At 36.0% G+C, this 19,710-nt stretch overlaps 1 protein-coding gene across 1 annotated transcript in view; it reads right to left on the bottom strand.

Moving 5' to 3' along the window:
- The window catches only part of DLC1 (DLC1 Rho GTPase activating protein), a 217,882-nt gene that overhangs the window by 162,228 nt on the left and 35,944 nt on the right, over nucleotides 1–19,710 (bottom strand). The window contains exons 2-3 of the mRNA XM_052779980.1: nucleotides 11,177–11,326; nucleotides 8,431–8,571 (exon numbers count right to left, since the gene is read on the bottom strand). Coding sequence (XP_052635940.1) covers nucleotides 8,431–8,571; nucleotides 11,177–11,326 — 291 coding nt within the window. The remainder of the gene's footprint in view (nucleotides 1–8,430; nucleotides 8,572–11,176; nucleotides 11,327–19,710) is intronic.

The raw sequence follows: 19,710 nt of genomic DNA, 5'->3' as shown, positions 1-19,710 counted from the left end.
ACAATTTTTAGACCATGGTACTTGGTAGGACTTAAGTCACAATATTATCTTACTGGTACATTGTGGCAGTTAAATAACTGACACATAGAACTGACTCTCTTGACTTTTGTAAGATGGGGCACTAGCAATTCTTCTAGGCATCACACTTTTGTTCGTAACTGGAGGATGTATGACTCTCATTTATTTGATGAGCCTGAATGCAAATTCAGGCTGCCATGTGGTGAGTTTCTCAAAACCATTACTTACTAAGCAACGGAGCATGAGTCAACTTTTTCAACATAGTCATAGTAGGCATGAGGGAAGCTTCCTGATGCTTGGGAAAAGTCACTTATGATTTTTCTATATGTAATTTTTTAAGATACCAGGCACATGCATTGGGAGGAGTATCCTGTGTCCTTGTGGTAATTAATTCTGATCATTATACCTTTTAGCTGTGACACAAAGCCTTAATTCTGCAAAAAACATATCCACCTACTCATGCATGTGACACTTCTGACATGCACAGTCTTGTTGATTTAAACAGATTTACTCCTGTGAGAAAATGCATTTAACTGATTGTAGAACGAGGTTTAAAGAAACAAACTAAACTGAAGCTGAAATTTTAAATTGTATGACTTCATATGATTCATATGATTGACATTCATATGATTGGTTCTTAGAGAACCTGGAACGCTCTGTTTCTCTGCATCTGCTTGTGATCATTTAACAACATAGATGATCTCCTGCTATTAAGCCTTGAGTATTTAAATTTAAGCTACATAGAAGGATATTGGTCCTCAGAGCAACACAATAAAATTCCTCCAGTCATAGATTTAAGTCTCCATTTCTCAAACTTAGATATGGCAGTACTTATAAATGCAATGCTGGTGTGCAAGAGATAACAGATTTGAATCCAAGTATCAGTAAGTCTGACCTGCAGTGAAGAAACAGTAGTGCGAAGCATGGGTTACTCCTCCCTTCTGAGGGGTTTGGGAACCGCCTTGCCCAGGCCCAAATGCAAACAGGATGTCAGAGAATCCGGACTGCAATTTTTAGATACCCTACCACAGTAACATTCCTGTAAGTGGCCAGAAATGATAATTCCCTCAGCTTTTTTTGCTCATGCAGAAAAGATGCAAGATGTGTTCACAGGTCTGAGATGATCTTGAAGAATTTTGACCTCTTAGCCTGTTAGATTATAGGCAGACATAACCATAATACATTAGACTGTAACACATTTAAGCACAATACCTTTAAATATAAATACACCCTTGCTCATACTTTTCTACTGAACTACTTGAATATTGGCAACTTCAGGTATGATTATTAGCTTATTGTGAATTTTTCTTACAGAGAAGAAGTAGTTTCCTATTCTCAAACACAAGAGGCTTGAATAAAATGAGAAAAATGAAAACCACTCTGGATTTTGCAAAACAGAAACTATCTTCCAGAGAGACTGTGCAATGTTCAGTAATTTTTTGTCCCAGTTGGGTCCGCTTGAAGCAATAAGCAACATGCCAAGAGGAACCACAGCACTCCAGTATAACAGACTTAATTGTGTCGAACCCATATGTCTCCTATGGTGGTACACATGCAGTTGTGATGTTATGTTGTATCAGTAATTATGTAGCTGGCTGAAAATGGGATATAATTTTTATGAATACCAACACTTAATGTACAAATAAATTATTGCATGTGTGAATATAAAATGAGGAATTCCTAATGTGAAACTTACAGTTCAAGGGATTAATCTAAAAATTTTCCAAACATCTTAAATCCATTAAGAGCTGAATTTTTCCTCTGCTATTGTAAAATCCATTCTTTTTAGAACTAAGTGGAAATTTTTTAACATTTCTGAAAGTATCCCCATCCACTATTATTTCCATTAAAACTTCATTCCCACAAAAAAATGTCAACCTTTAGTCTATCTTATAAATATTTAGAATACATCTGTACAGGATGAAAAGCTTTTTCCGTTGGTTGTTTTTTTTTTGTTGTTTTTTTTTTTTAAAGACGAAAAGTATGTATGTTCAATTAGAAATGTTCTAATTGGCACGACTGCCTGACGTGGTGTAAGTGCCTGATGTCCCCTGCCCAGTGCCCTTCATTTACAAGAGCGAGGCAGCAGATGGCAGCATGCAGTGAAAAAATGTACTTAACATTAGAAATAGTACAATTAGCAATGTTACTGCTGAAGAAGTCATAAACTTTTGCTTCTGCTTATAAAAACTGGTTATTGTACATAACCGGACTGATACAGTGTTGAAGACAGTGTCAGCAACTCTACAGAAAGGAGGAAAACATGAGAAAAAAACCTGTATATAAGCATAGCTGCTATAAATGAGTTGAAAGAAAAGACAGAAATGTAAATGTACAACTTGACATATTGGAAAGACTCAGAAGTCTCCACGCTTAGCACTTCACAAGCTGGGTATTTATTTAGATTCCCAATATTGTGTTGGCATCGAACTTGGACAAAAAAGTGGACAGCCTAATACATGTATTTCCTGGGTCACACTGCAGCTATATAAAATGGCAAACCTTTTACTGCACTGTTAATTTCCATACACTTTGGTCACTCAGGAATCAATACTGAGGGACGGAAAAAGAGAGAGAGAAACTGTCTCTGACCACAGCAGCACTGTCAAAGATGTCATAATTGGATTCAATGGTTTTGCTTCACGTTCTAGGAGTAGCTTACTCTTGTTGCAAAAAAAGTGCTCACCTGTAAGATTTATGGTGCTTAAAAGACTTCATAGAACAAAAAGCACCTCTGCCATTTACACTTTTCTGCTTCTTTCATTCAAGAAAAAATAAAATACATTTGGGTTAACATAGGCAGTTATACTCAAAACAGAGTACAGATTCGTTTGGGGAGCAAGCCAGAGTCAAAGAAAAATTTTGAGAGGTTCATGTAAGAAACACAGCATAATTCTGCTGTTATATACTACATGATTGGCAAATGTAGCTTCATGGTAATTTACGTGTTGAAAAAAAACTTTTTTGTAGGGTGAAATAACAGGCTGTTAGAATTCAAATGAAAATGTGATTGTGTTAAAATTTACTTTCATAATTAATTGTCTCACCCTGTCTTCTAAACCACTTTTTTTTTTAAACACAGATATGAAAGGCAATACTAACTTAATCAACGTCATCAGATCCTGAGAAGTCTTTTCTCATCTATTTGTAAAAATTCTCAAGTTTTAAAGAAACAATATTTTATTAATGTTGCATAATAAGAGTCTTTTTCCCTAATGCTTAACAGAATAACTTCCAGTTTTGCCTGAATGAGTAAAATAAGAATTCAAGAAACACCATAATATCAGCAAAATTTAGAAAAGTGATATGAGGACTTTAATAAATAAATAAGTAAATATAAAATACAGGTATGATTCAGCAACCAAATCTATTACCTTTCAGGTGGCATGACCCACTGTGAAAAATTTGTCTGCACAAATTCATTGACATATTCTGTGTGTGTTTGAACACCTCATAATCCACTGAATTTACTATAAAACATAATGCAGTGGGAAACGTAAACATTTCAAACAGTTGCTGATAATTCTTCTTTACAAGTATTTAATTCTGAAATCAAGGTTTACTTGTACTTACCATAAATTTTAGCTTCTTTCATAAGTTAAAAAACAGTGTAGTAAAGTAGCAAGAAACTTGAACTCTATTTCTTAATCTGCAAACTATAAATTATTCTTCACAAAATGATTTGGCTTTCTCTAAATAGCTGAATATTTAAAATATAATAGGAATCAAAAGCATATGTAAAAGGCTAAATTGTTTTAATAGATACAAATGAACAGTTTGAAAACTGTCATCTAAATAATACAGCCTTTTGTCCCAATGCAGTAACAAGATTTGTGAAAGTGGGCTCCTGAGCTCATCCAGGGCTTCACTGAAATCAGTAGCTGCACCTGAATCCCATTCCAGTGCGCAGCCAGACTAGGTCATTTTGTACTTGCAGGCATAACTGGTGCCTAAAATCACTTTGAGAAATGAATACATTTTAAATAAGTCCTTATAGCTAACCTGAAAAACAATCTTCTCCTAGATACCAGCTATTCTGGTGATAATAGATTTCTGATTACCTTTGCACAGTGTGATTAGGGCTAAGTTGGACACTGTTGAAGCAAAAGGGATAGGACTGCCAAGAAAAGCAGTAGAAAATAATCATGGCTGGTTTTTTTTCACCTGAACAGAAAATAGATAGGCTTTGCAGAGCAGATGTTCAAGGACAAAAATTTGGCCACAACCTTTAGGCCTTAGCTGCTATTGTCCTTTAGCCAATTTTTTTATATTTAGGGGGAAAAAAAAAAAAAAAAGACTGATAATTGATTCAAGCTTCCCTTAACTAGCTAGCTAACTGGGCACTGGAGAAGGCTATTGTAACTTACCTTTTGTTATTAAAATCCATTTTAAATTCTGTAGCCACATATTGTTTTTATAAAAATCAAGGCAAATTTAGAAATAAATCATTTCTGGTCTTTATTGTCGAACAATGTTATAAGTGTCCAGATGTGTGGCATTAGTTTGTAGAAGGGAATAACATGTAGGATATTTACATTCCTTGCTCTCCAAATCCAGACCAGACACTCCCATTTTCCAATGTTTCTCATGACCATTGGGGCAAAAGCCTGTTGATTTCATGTTTTTTAAGCTGATTTCAACTCTCATGTGATTAATGCTTGCCAAGTGTATATCCTCAAGTGTTAATATTAAAAAATCATTGTCTATTTTGGAGACTGGTGAATAAAAACCCAGAACGTAGAGATGTGCTAATTATAGAAGCATGAACATCCTTTATTCTGTAAACATAAGTAACATAAAGATGCCAAAAACATTTCTTACTGTCCAATCCTAAATTATGTGGGAAATGTACTTGTTCAATCACGTGAATCCTTATTTCACAAGGATTATCCATTTGTGCACCTTGCCAAACACGTACATTTTGAATTAGTTGTTAGACTGTGGACCAAACACTCTATTGATCATATTATGCTATTTTACCCTGACCATGAAATATAATGGTGGCACCCTAAATTTAGGCTGGAGGTTATTCAGCTGTGCACTTCTCATAAGCCCAAAATACCATTTACATCTGCATATCAAAGGCTTTCATGCTGCACCCTGCAAGATAATTGAAAAAACCTTTCTATAGAAATACCTTTCTATAGTGCTCTGGGGAGAATCCTGGTCTTCCTTGTCATGCCTGTATTCAGTAAGGAGTACTCCGTGTGTGCGTGCATGCATGTGTATGATTATATATATGTGTACTGTACACAGGCATTCATATTGACAAGAATGGATTTGACTACCCATAAGTGAATTTTTATGAAATGTTAAATAACTTGTGTACGTAAATACAGCCCCCTCCAATTTTCTTTAAAAGAATATCTACTATTAATTTGCAAAGAAAATTATAATTGATACTGAATTTTAAATACAATTCTGAATACCTCTGCTACTGGAAACCTTGTCTAACATTTCATAAAATCTACTGATGAAAATTTAAAATGTCCTGCTTTTCCATAAACCAATGAATGAATCATTTCCCCTAGGATTATCAAACCAAATTCTGCTTATGGGTATTCCTGCACATTGTGACATTGTTAGAAATTTTTTGTTTTAAATCCATATAAAGCTGAATTAACATGAATGGACATAGTTTGTCCATACACAAATTTCCTATCTGTAAGATAAGAACTTGTGTAGTTAATATCTTTTACAAGTTCTTTATCAGGGACTAGATTTGAACCCATATCTCCTTGCCTTATTATTGCCACCCCCCCAGTCTGCACATGATGCCGTGTTTTAATTGTACAGTCCGATTTTGATGCAGTCAACAGTTTGCTACAGTTTGTTTAAAAATACCACATATCATTCCATAATGTAACTAATTGCAGTTGTACTCCTGTTTACATATTATTAATAAACACAACAAAATAAGTTGTCCTTGGAGACTAAGCATCTACAATCCTTGAAGATCTGCAGTTGCAAACACCAAAAAGGAAGTAAAATCTTTGAAACAGTCCATTACCATTAAAATGTAGCTTGCTGAGTTTCCAGTACAGAATAAATTAACTGCTACACCAGCTAGTCTGACAAAAAAAAAGAAACTATGAGAACAGTCTCCCTTACGGATCGAACACCATACTTGGCGTATTTTCACAGGAGATCTCTACATGGAAATCATCTGTACAGAGACATCCCTGATGTCTGTTCTGGGCATGCCATTCAATATACCATTTTTAAAAATTCATCCTGAGTAGAGCCCAGAGCTAAACACGACAAGAAGAATATGGGAACTTCTTTTCTACTAGTATGGTATTGCAGTCAAGCACCTAGCAGCAGACTATTTAGCCATGCAGGCCAGATGAACAACAGGGGTAGAGATACAGAAAGGTAAGAATGAAGGGTTATTTTCTCCTAGTGTGTTCCAAGAAAACCAATGGTTTCAAATAAAGTTTGACTGCAGGTAGGGAGGCAGCTGAAGTTTTGAACAGTTAAAACCACAGCACACGTTAGCACTCGGTTTGTGGATCAGAAGGGTACACAGTCAAAACAATCTGAAAGCCCAACGCCAAAAGGAATAAAAAAAATATCCGAGAGGATTTTGTTTTTCCCAAATTGAAGGAGATCTACACTCAACCAAAAATGATCCACATTTTTGTACTTATCAAACCTACTATGATAAAAATGAAAATATGGTCTTTGTCTGAACATACTTACAAAAAAAGCCCATCTGCAAATCCCACTATAGACTGCGGTGAGTTGCAGCCTGCAAAACTTTAGGAAAGAGAGTTGAGTTTGGAGAAAATTTGTCTTCACTTATAAAAAAATTTAAAAAAACGGGACTCTGTATTGTACCCCTACAACCCACACATCAGCAGAGATTTTTTGGATATTCACAGTTAGTCTACAAAGTAAAAAAAAAAAAGGTCTCTGCAAAATCATATACATTAAAAATTATATAATAAAGCAATATTCACAGGTATGTTCAGCGTGATATATCCATCACAGCAAAAGTCAAATAAATACTTATTAAAGGTGAATTAACACATAATATCTAACTCCAAAGGAAGTGACCCACACTTCTACAAAGCCAGGTGTTAAGAGTTCCCCAAATATTAGTAGAGAAACCTAAATTTAAGAGGGTTGTTTAATACCTTAGAGAGTGTCTGTGCTCTTCTCAGGATCTTGCAAAATGGGATATCACCTTCTAGCATAACATATGTACTTATATGAGAATTTGTGCTGCATTGTACGCAATGACAGAGTGCAGAGCTCTCTATTTGCTATAGCTATGCACTGATGATGAATTACAAGTGAATTTATTTTTGTACAAGTGAACAATCTTAAATGTAAATGTTTATTAGAACTTTTGTTACTGCCTCAATCGAAGGCATTAGTTAACTTGCTATTATTGCAGTGCAGTAAATGACAGTTGGCATCTATTTTACTTTTTGTAAACATATATATTTATGCTAACCACACTTTATATTTTAATATTTTATCCCAGATTTTCTGCTGGTCTGGTTACCAGCAGCAATTAAATTTGTGAACAGATGGAGCAGGAGTTATGCTAAGACTTTTCAGCCTAGGCAAAGTTTACAAGAGTCTAGATTTCTGTGCTTCTTGAGGGAGTGGAAATAGCAAGTGCAAGAGGGAACAGAAAGTATGTCAGGAGTTTCTAGGACATCCAAGCTTTTCTGCGCATGCTGATGGCTGAAGCATTATGAAGAAGGATTCTTCAGTAGATGGACAATGGTAAAAGGAAGGACCATGCTCCTGATAGCTATATGCATCTACGAATGGATACAGAAGGAGGCTCCTTGCCATATCTGAACTCTCAGACCTGTCCTGCCTCACCACCGAGCATGCACTGGCACCTGCAGAAAAGGGTCTGTCTGCTCAGTGGCTTCCCTGCCATCCTCAGCGTGTGAAACCACTTGCCAAATTCGGCCTTAGAATGACATTCTCCCTTCAGTAGGGTAATACCTCTGCTCGCAGTAGTCAACAGTTTAGCCTCTCAAGAGGACTAGGTGACTGGTTTGGGCATCATAAATCAGGCTACATGATTCAACTATCTTTTTCGCTGGTTGCACCCTCCATGAGATTTAGGAAATGTTCCAAGTGATACCACTTCAGGAAACCTTATCTTCCTAAGTAGTATGGAATAACTCCTTTAATTTATTTTCTCATGTAAAAACTAAGCTTATTGTAATCATCAGCTGATAATAGTGTTTCTAAATGTGAAAATTCTAGGATTGTTTGCCACTCAAATGGCATCTTGAGACAACCTGTGTTATTAGTCCCTTTTTTCAGCGTCACACACATACTGTTTGTACAATTCATGTAATGAATAGTATAAAATATCTTTATTTCACTTCTGATCTGATATCATGAATGAAGTTAAGAAAATATAATCTTTGTACTCACCCCAGCCTTTGGTTTAGCTCCAGAGCTGGCTACTGAACAGGCAGATGCTGGGTCAGGAGCATGGATGTTAGGAGACAAGTTTGTTTGTGAGTGACTTACTGAAGCAACATCCACTCCACTTTCAGAACCAGATTCAACATCCTGTAAAAAAATGTTGCAAGTCTCCTTAGTAAATGTGAATATGAAATAAAAATCTAGTTCTTCTAAATAATGGTAGTATTAAACAGGCTCAAATATACATGCTTAATTCTCTGTGTAAGAGTAATTCCCCTTATTCTTTTCCATTACCTACATATTCACTTGCTGCCCTTTTCAATGTGGTGGTTTGCATTAGCTGCTGTTCTGAAATTATAAATCACCACTAACATCAAAGCCGTAATTCCCCTAAATGTTAGAATGCAAGGTAAGAAAAATCAGTTTGGGGCTGCAGAAGTCTGACATTTTTCTCTGATGTTCAGTATTTCCTGTGTGCTCCCACCTTCTGTCTCTGGCAGCATCGCAAGCTCAGTGAACATCTGTAAGCCATTACACAGCTGAAATGACATCACTATCCAGCAGTTTATACAATTCAGAGGTACAGCTCCCTAGCTTTTTGGAATCAGCAGACACTTATCAGCCAAATGCTATTTCTGGTTAAAATGCCCTTACTTTTAATGACACTGATTACATTCCTTTTTTGAGAATAAAAAGAAGAAGAAATATAGTATGTTTTATTGTTGAGGAAGTAAAAATATAGTGCATGCTTGATTTACTGCATAGAGCGAGGGCAGGGATTATACTGCTTGCAGATAAATTGTGACACATGTCTGGCAAAGAGCTGGCTATGTGTAGAACCAGCCATATACTGTCAGGATTATTAGCCAAGGCGCAGCCTGTGTGAATACAGCTACACAGTACACAGAAAAAAGCCTGAACTATTAACCCCAGTCAGCTCTGTACAGGCAAAGCCTCAGTTTCCTAATACCAAGTTTCTAGAGTAGGTGAAATATGGGGCAGAGACATCTCTGGTTCTGCTCCTGAACTGGAAAGAAATGGCAACCCTTTGATTCATTAATTCCTGCTAAGTCTCTCATCTCCAAACTGAAGCTGCCAATTAGGTGCCTCTACACCAACTACGCAAGCATGCTGTTCTCTGAAAAGGGTTAGAAATTAGAGACAAAGCTGCACTGTAGGTAGCACCATGCATTTGACTCAGATATTTCCTGCCAGTGAGTCCTCTGCAATGTGAAGCATTGGGAAATGCAGCAGAGCCGTGCAAATGCTTTGTAGAAGTCAGCTTAGGTACAGCTGCTCTTAGAAGGGTCTGCTTCACAGAGCCATGCTGCCACAGTGCAGAACCATGCTCCACACCCTATTACCCATGGTTCTGCATTACATTCAAATGCTTTGTTACTATAAAATCAATACAAGACTGAACACAATGCATAAATGTCCTGAAAACCAAATCTTTTGATCCTCTGATTCATAATACTTAAAGGCTCAAAAATTCCTAGAAAATTAGTGTATATAAATAGCATATATACCATCTTTGATGCAAGCTGTCTGTCTTTCTAGACGGCTGCTTTGCAGCATGGAAACAGGTACCACCTCTGATTATCATGCAGACTTACTTATACAGACTGCCTCAACTCCCTTTATTGCTGTAAGAAATTAGGCAAAATGCTAGCACAGTTTGCTGAGATATAAAGAACAGATGTTAACATTGTATTTCAGCTTTCCTGTGGCATCAGTGCTCAAGGAGATACTGCGAGAACATTGATATCCAGGGGGAAAATGTTTAACTATTAAAAGGGTAATTATGTTATGTCCTTTAAAAATGATATGTTATATAATCTTCAGCTGACCAAACCCACTGAAATTTAAATACAGCTTTTCTCACCTACAGACCACTCACTTGACTATATAGCAATAATGAAGTCTGCCTTTAATAGGAAAACCCCCTCATTATTTAAAAGAAAATACCACCAAATGACCTGAATGTTAGTCTAGAGATCTTGGGGCAGTATTTCTCAGGTTTCTTAAATAGAAAACCAGCTGCAGCACATGTGGGTGAAATTAGTAGGAAGCCTGCATGAGAACACCTTGGGTCAGCCATTTCATGTTCTTCATAGTTACATGTGTAAACATTTTTTGGAAAAAAAGAGCACACCAATCATGTTTGCAAGCTGTCCAGTCTCCCTTTGGACTACTCTCAGCAAGGAATTCTTGCATTTAAATTAATAAAATAATTAAAGAAATTTAAATAGAGTGCACAGTTCTGGCCAGAATCTTATTTTGAATGACAGAGGATTTCCTAAGTGTGTTTCTGCCAAATATTTCATGGACCCTCCCACTAGCAGAAAACCAAGACCTGTAGCTCAGACTTACTTTCAGTTCTATTTAATGTCAAATGACACATACACATATGCTTTGAGACTGGTGTGATCCTGACTCTGTGCTGACTCTGCATTTATAGTAAGGGATAATTAGAGTGGCAGACATTTTCTAAATCTTGTTGATCTCCCTTTCTTTCATCTGGGAGCTCTGAAGCTCTCATTTATGAAATGATGTCAAAAGGAAATAATGGAAGACAATATCACTCCTTCAAAACATACATACAAACAACAATACAAGACAAATTCTTTACAAAAAGAGCTTTAGTTCAGAAACCAAGGAGCTGATAAATGTGAGGACTGAAAGAAAAAAAAGGTGAAGTAAAACCAGATTCTACTTAGATTAAAAAGAAAGATTAAGCAAACTGGCTTACAGGTATATGTCTCCGTTTGTATGTTGGGGTGCTGGATGGGGAAGAGCCTGCACTAAGAGCATTTTCAATATCCTGGTCAAGCTGGTCCAGTTTCATAATTAACAGCACCATTGAATCCAGTCGTGATCGATCTCGATCTTCTGTTATTTCCTAAGGAACAGGACATACAGTTGCTAAATCTGAAATGGCATTACTTGGAAAGAATAAGCTTAAATTAAGAAAGCTCTGTTTCTTAATTTGGCATGAAAGTACATTGAATAATAAGCAGAAAATTCTCTTTTTTGGGAAAAATACTTTTTTGTGTAATCAATTCACTGAGCATTGACTTACTGCTGGGAAAACATTTTATGTTAATATTTAATATACATCCATTATAGCAATTAAATTTTAAAAAAAGCACAATTGTTTGGTCCAAATGCATCATTACCATTTTCTTGATACACATACTCCTTAAAGAGCTACTAAGTCTAAAAACTCCTCCCAATATTCACCCCAAGTTAATTAATTTGATTGTGCAAATACAAATTATGAAGGGTAATGTATGATTGAAATGGGAGAGAAGAAAGTTCACAGAACCCATTTTCCAGCTGAGGATAACCACAACTACTTTTCCTTGTGGAACTCATCAGCGTAACTACGTTTTGTCAATTCTTGGCAGACATTTCTGTCTTGGTTTGAAATTCTTAATATACATGAGATATGTTAACATTATAGTAAACACAGCATTGTAGATCCTCTGACTGGAAAGAAAGAAGAATGAGGGATATTCACATCACAGCCTTAAACACCTAATTTATGCAGCTTATTTCCCTATTCTCCATTTGTAGCAAATGGAGACAGAGAAGTTCCTCAAAAGAGCAACTTGAAGCAAAGTCTTCAGTTAGATGGACTAAATAATGCTCTCAGGAAGTTCCTCCCTCTCTTTCCCCTTTATATAGAGAGTTAACACAAATGTTAGCCAACTAGCCTGCCTCAAAATTCAAGTATATGAAAACCTCCACTGGCTCCTGTATGGATTTTCACAATAGGAAGTTAGAAAATAGGAAGTTCCATTAACTCACTTAAAATAATATTTTTATAAATCCTTCCCCAAAAAAGGAAACAAAGATGTTATAATTACTTCATTGTGTCCAAGAATTAGGTAATATAAATACCCAAATCAACCTTTTTGATAATCATTAAACTGTTTTTCAGGCTATGCAGCAACTTCTCTAGTTAGGATTTATTGCCTGTTTTTTTGTAGACTGCTTCAAAGATGTTGCAAAACATGAATGAAATGACTCCTGCTAGAATTAAAGGAACTGTATAGATAAAACACTCATATAAAACATGGGCTACATGGTCTTTATATGAAGACAGAGGTCACGAAGGTTAGTTAACTAAATGTCAGAAAAGCAGACATACAAATCTGTCAGTCCGTAGCAGAGCTATGAACAAAGTTCATAGCAAAGGCCAAACCCAGGAAAACTGTGTATTTCATTTTTTATCACAACATGATATTTTGGATTGGGTTGCTGAAAAAGCTGATGAATTTGCAGGACCTCCTGATGAACCTGAACTGGGTTTAGAATGACCCTGAGAGAGTGTTACCTCAAAACAAAGTAGCAATCAGTGAAATGGGTTAAGTTTCACTTTCTTTCAGACTGAAAATATGATGTCCCAAATGATTCATTGAAACTCCATGCATCTTCATTTTAACTGATGTTAAATTGATGTCTGAAGTTTGCAGATGTCAGAACAGTTATTTCATCTAATCTGCATGGGTGCAGAAGGCCCCACTGAGGAAATAAGGATCTGCTAACAAAGGAGACATGACCTCCTTTGTGGCATCGGGCTACGTTTGCCATGGTGGGTGAGATTGTAGCCAGTTTACACGTGCAGAGAGGGCCAGTGCTGCTACCAAAACTAGCCTCCTACCCAGTCCTCTAACTGTATATTTATCTCTATTAGTTTTGCTTGAAAATATACCACTGGAAAAGCTAATCAACCTAAAATGTACAGTTGACTTAAAACCCCAAAGTTAATTGCCACAGCACAACAAAATGAGTGGTGGTGATGGGTGTGTGTGTATGTTAGTTTGTTTTGTGGGTTTTTTTCAGACTAGAGAGGTAACAGGCATTTTATATGAAGACAAAAAATCTGGAATTCTCCCCAAGCAAATTGTTTGACTTAGCCTGCCAAAAAAGTATAAGCTTGCTCTGCATGTAGCAGATTGAGAATGCTGGAGAAGAATCTGCTGAAATGAAGAGGTGGCAAAATATTGCTCAAAGTGATATTCAGGCTTGACACAAGGGGCTGGCTTTGCAGGCAAACACTGCTTTCAGAAGGCAATAATATTATTTGTATGGAATTTGGCTATTCTGTTCAGAAGTCCTAGCAATGGTTTGTGGCTCTGACTGCTGTTGACATCAAACTTGTCATGAGAAGTTTTAACATTTTAACTATAGTTTCTATTTTTACAATTTACTGAATAACACAATAATCACCTTCTGTTTGGCCAGGGCACTATTAAGTTGTATACGTGAAAACCTAAGCATTATACCAAAAATTTAACACATACAAATAAAAAAGGTTAATCTTAAATTGGAAATTCAATACAACACACTAAATAAATATTATTATAAGGTTAATTTATGTTTAGATAGTTTTAGCCTTGATATTATCTAATAAATTTCCAAGGGCTTTATAGCTGATTTGTCTTTTTTGTATCTCCCTTGTGTGTATATACTGAGATTTTATTACTGAAGTGTGATATGATCTAAAGCCAGCAAGATACTAGCAATTCATTTGTTTTCTTTTGAAAACACAGTATTTCCTTTGCATCCAATCTTTCACATTTTTCCCCACTGATAGCTAGTTACCTTCCAAATTATAATGCAAAAATATAAATTACATTTATAGAATTATACAGAAATCCTACCTTTACCATTATGAAGTCAAAACTCAGGCATTAGAAGGTACCTGGTCAAAGATTGCCCTTACAAACTTAATTTCTGCCTTCAGGCATTTGCATTGGGCAATTCAGGAATGTATCACAAACATATACAGTACGTCAAACTTGAGATGTTATTTGTCTGGAGATTTTATTTTTAACATGTCTCCACACAAAAAGGAAATACTTTAGGTCATGAACTGGAAAAAATAATATTTCTTTTCATTTGTATCCTCACTGGTGTGATAAAGGAGCTAGTTAAAATTTAATATATTCATATGTTTAGAACAGAAAGCATTGTAACTGTTTCCAGAATGAAGGATGCTTGAATTACTCTTAAATTAAGTATTAAACCCCCAAAGTTAAGGTCATATTAAAAGAAATCCAAACGTTTTTGCAAGGAAAACAGTTCACAAGCTTTGTTGCTATCATCAGCAAACAATGTTAATAAAATGAAAACATTTTTGAGAACATGGTTGCAGATGAGGTTCAGCCACTTTTTTAGACACTTTTGTAATTTTTGAGCTTATATTGTTATTGAAAAGAATAACACTATTTTTTTTCCTGTGTACTCCTATGTCTTCAAGTGTTTGTTTGCCTTTTTACTACCAAGCTGCTTTGTGCTTGCATTTACAAACTGAGGCTGTTTATTAACATAATGTCCCTATAACATTCTGCATGGAGAACACCTGGCAATTTCTGAATATAATGTTCTTTGCGTGTAATGTTATATTTTTTATTTTGAACATTTGATGGATAAACAACAAACATTGTACAAAGGCAGCATTAATCAGAGTATTTCTAAAAAGTAGACACCTTCCCCCCCCCCCTTTTTTTTAAGGTTGCAACACTTTTATATCCATCTTATCAGTATATTATAATAATCTTAACCTACTCAAACAAAAGAAATCAGTTAAGGAGTACAACACTAGTTAAGTTTGGTTTTAATACACCTATTTTGTCTTATCAGGGCATGGCAAAACAATTGAAGCACATCCCTTCACTTCTCTTCAACCCTGTATTTCTCTAAGTGTATTTTTCCCCTTCTCCCGTAGCCACTGTTTTACAACACACACACGTTTCTTTCTACTGTAGTCCCTTTTCCCACATACCTCTTTCAGCTGAGTAGAGCTGAAGCAAAGGATACCTTCTGAAAAGAAGTATGTACTGTTAAGAGTAAAACCTATTTTAATTTTCGCAGCAAAAATTTTGTGCAGAGCAGTTAGTACACAAAACTAACTTTGTGCTCTCTCTTAATACCCTCAGGGGGATTGAATCACTCCCACTTTCCCTGTAAGTGCTCCCTTTCAAAGCATCTGCTGGTTTCCAGACCAGAGCAGACCCTCACCATTGCCAGTGGGCTCCCCTGTGGTTAAGGAGGGGAGAGGACGTCCTGCTCCGAGCAGCCCCCTGTTAGGGCCATCAGGGCACCACCAGCCTCCCTCCTCCCTGGCACTCCTGGGTCAAGATGCTCATGATTTCTTTGAAAAGGAGACCTTGGTTTTTAGAGGCAAGCCCATTGCACAACCGACAAGGCGAGCTCGATTACCCACAAAAGAAAGGGATCTTTTATGGAAAGAGTTGGCTGAGTTTTGTCTGGTATTCTTGATCTGCAGCCAGCTGGACTGGCTTAAAATCTTGTATTAATGCTATGCATTGCAGATGGCATTAAATTACTCATTCGTGTCTTTCCTTGCTAAAAAGTATCCTTTTTGAAAAATAGAAAGTTATTAAATCACTGATTTTATACTGTGAAGGTTTTCATCTGAACTGAAAACAAACAAAGAATAATGCAAAATATGCTATTTTGGAATTATTCTATTGATTTTTACTAGCAGGTGTATAAATCAGATGTGTAATTTTCATCCTTCTACATTGCAGTGTACAGTTCACAAGCTTCGAAAAATACCTAAGAATTTTATCTTTCTCTAAATTTTACACTCTACAGTACCATATTAGAGTCCTATTCTTCATTATATTGGAGGGATTGCAGGCACAGAACATAAAAACAAAATGAAAAAGTTAAGCACTCCATTCCTTTTTGACATAAGACACAAGGCCTAGACAACAGCAAAAATCACAGTAAGATTACTATTATAAATCATAGTATTGATTTGAACTAATCAAATTTGAACTAATATTTAGAATAGACTGAAAATGGAACAAATAACATAAGCACACACTGGTGAACACACGCACAAGTGAGGACACGTGCTCATGCACGCAGCTATCCCTACACATTCATGCAAGTTTTTGGGAAAGTAGCTTTTCCTCTAATTTTTCTTACAAGAACTTTAGATAGCTGACTCAATTTTTCCAAATATAAAGTATTCCTTAGTACTGGTTTATGTATGCTTTTTAATTCCTGTTAAACCCACAAATAAGTTACGTTTGCAAAAACTAAGTCTTCAGGGGCACTTGATTGCTATATAATGTTGTAATTGTGATTTTCACTAAAGTATCCTTAAGAGAAATGTAATAAGTACAATTACATCAGAAAGTCAACCTCTGAATAACATATTCTCCTAACAAAACACGTGCTTTTTATACTTCCAGACAAAAAATACGGCTCCTTCTGTGGAGCATGGTGCTTGCAGGGATAGTGCTGCACTCTGGGAAAAAGAGGAAAACGCATTGGAAAATGACAGAGAGCATAAAATCCAAATATACCCAAGCTGGTAAGTTCCAGGAACTGGAAGATTTCGGGACTAGAAGTGAGGTGAAACTTCTCCATTTCCCTAACTTTTCACAAGACCTTTCAAACTCATGTGCTATTCACAGACAGTCTCCTGAATTTAACCTGATTTCCACTGCAGAAACTTGCCATCTTTCACGTTCAAAGCTAATTTAATCTAAATAAAAGCATTCCTCTTTAGTAACTTCCTTTCTATAGCTGTTTTTGCCTAAACACATACTCAACCTGTAGGCTGTACTCTATTTTAGATCAGGTAGTTTTGACTGTAGTTTTCCATATTTCATATCAGCCAAGTAAACTATCTAGCAGAGATGTTATTTTAATAATGAAATTTAGCAATTCACTGTTGATAAAATGGAAAATCACTCAAAAATGTTGAGGCAAATAATCTGAGGAATCATTATTACATGGCTGTGTTAACTCAGCAGGGATGCCAGGCAGTAGTTACTCATGAAGTAGTTACTCTTGAGACACAACAATTCTGTAGTAAGAAACTAAGCCGATCAGGATGTCGTATTACCATAGGTAGATACTAATGGGAAACATAAGGCTTCGCAGGCTGTCATTACTGCATTAACATTATACCAATTCTCCTGCAATATTAATGCAAATAATAATCGGTGGCACTAATTCAGATAACCAACAGAAACAAAACCAAAAGTAAAATTAACAACTCTAAATGGTATCTCTTGTCCAATATAGAAGATAATTCTCTTATCCTTACAATACAATTTCATAAACTACAGATGTTGAGTGAAATCCAGCTCTCTGTCTTTGGAGTCACACTTGTTTACAGTAGCCGGTCTGATGACACCCAACTCCCAGTAATCATTCCTGATTTAGGATCACGTCAGGATTATGACTATGAAAATTCACCAAAATCAAATGCCATAGAGGCACAGAGCACAACATGAACATAATCTGTCTCCATTGGGTGGAAAAAAATATAGTTAAACATAAAATCATTAATCATGCTTTTTCCAGCATGAACAATATTCAATTACTTTCCAATTTCCTTCTTCTTCATATTTTGTAAATTAACATTATACTTATTCTAAAAGTCACCTTTTATGACTACACTTCTATGGCTATGACTTACAAAGTAAGCAAAAAGCAAGTTTTTACCTTTACTGGACCCCATTTCTGTTTGCTATGAGGGTAAAGACTTCTGCTTTGTGGAGAATATTATGACAGTAATCTGAGCACTAATTATCCGACTGGAAAAATACTGTGATTAAATAGAATTGTGATCAAATAGAATGTGAGTGATAGATGACTGATGCTACATTTTTTATATTATTGGAAAACTACCTCAGTTCTAGTAATTTTGTGCAAAATCAACAAGAAAATACTTCAGTGAACTTCTCATTGCTTTCCTATTATGCTATAAATCAAAGAGTCAAACCAGGTAAAACAGTGACTCTATATTAATCATCAGAAATGAAATCAGCACCAGCGACATTATGAAATTCAACTTGGATACGTGCCTGTTGGCATGTGTTTTAAAAATAAGTGAATCTATTTGTGTACTTATATTTTATATGCCTATTTTAGAGATTGATGGAAAGGAAGCTGTTTTGTTTTGTTTTGTTTTAGTTTTGCCATTACATCAGAGGGAGGGTTTGCCCTTCAGGAGATCCAATCTGGTCTTTATGATTTTGTTTAAGCCTAATTTTCAGGCTTTTTGATTTATCAAACCAAATATTTAAAGTAAATCAAGAGAGAAGAATTGATGTCAATGATCACTCACAGGGGTCCTCATATCTATTGAAATCAAATGAATTAAGAATAATTTCTGTGAGACTGTGGAAAGTCCAAAATCCAAATTCTATCATTTTAAAGGAACAGCATGTGAGAAAACATAAGTAAATTGATCACGAATCATTGAGTCTCTTTGAATTTATCTATTATTATCCTTTGTATTTTATAACATTTAAAAATGTTATATCACAATTTTATTATCTGTATAACACAGTTAATAATGCAAAGACTTTCTGAGGACTTCACTTTCCATAATATTAGAAATTAATTTCTCTGGGCAATAAAACTGATCACTTAGAAATCAATATTTGAACTGTGACAAGTTTTTTGGACTCCAGCTGTTCACATTCATCCAATTTGGAAGTGCCTGAGAATGAGAGTTACAGGTGTCTGGATGCCTGATGCTGCACAAACACTTAGGACACCCCATTCTTAAAAGAAAATTCAGATTTAGGGAAATATAACTAAATATATGACAGACACAAAAGATTTCACATATTTGGCCCATTAGTATACTTCATAACTTACTTGTGATTTGTTCTGCCTTAAGACATGAGACTCTCCTGGAAACACAAAGGTGAGGATAATTATGAGCCAGAAATGCAACTTCATGGCAAAAAAAGACTGACAGTATCTGGGCTGCACTAGGAAGAACATTTCCAGAAGGTCAAGGGGGGGGATCCTTCCCCTCTATTCAGCCCTGGTGAGACACATCTGGATTCAGTCCTGGCCTTGCCACTACAAGAGAGACATGGACATACTGGAGCAAGTCCAGTGAAGATGATTAAGGATTTGGAGCATCTTTCATATGAGGAGAGGCTGAGAAAGCCTGGAAAAGAGAAGGCTCAGGAGGGATCTATCTGATGAGTAAGAAGATAGAGCCAGGCCCTTCTTAGTGGTGCCCAGAGACAGTACAAGAGGCAAAGGGAACAAATCAAGATACAAGAAATTCCATTTAGACCCGAGGAAAAAAAAACTTTATTGTGAGGGTGACTGAGCAAAGGAATAGGTTTCCCAGAGATGGAGTCTCCATCACGGAGATATTAAAAATCTGACTGGACACGGTCCTGGACAACCTGCTCCGACTCTGCTTGGAGCAGATAATCTCAAGAAGTGTCTTCCAACCTCAACCATTCTGTGATTCTG

The sequence above is a fragment of the Harpia harpyja genome, chromosome 2, assembly GCF_026419915.1.
Source record: "Harpia harpyja isolate bHarHar1 chromosome 2, bHarHar1 primary haplotype, whole genome shotgun sequence".
Taxonomy (NCBI): Eukaryota; Metazoa; Chordata; class Aves; order Accipitriformes; family Accipitridae; genus Harpia; species Harpia harpyja.
The sequence above is the reverse complement of the archived record's forward strand: the minus strand, read 5'-3'. Positions and strand labels throughout refer to the sequence as shown.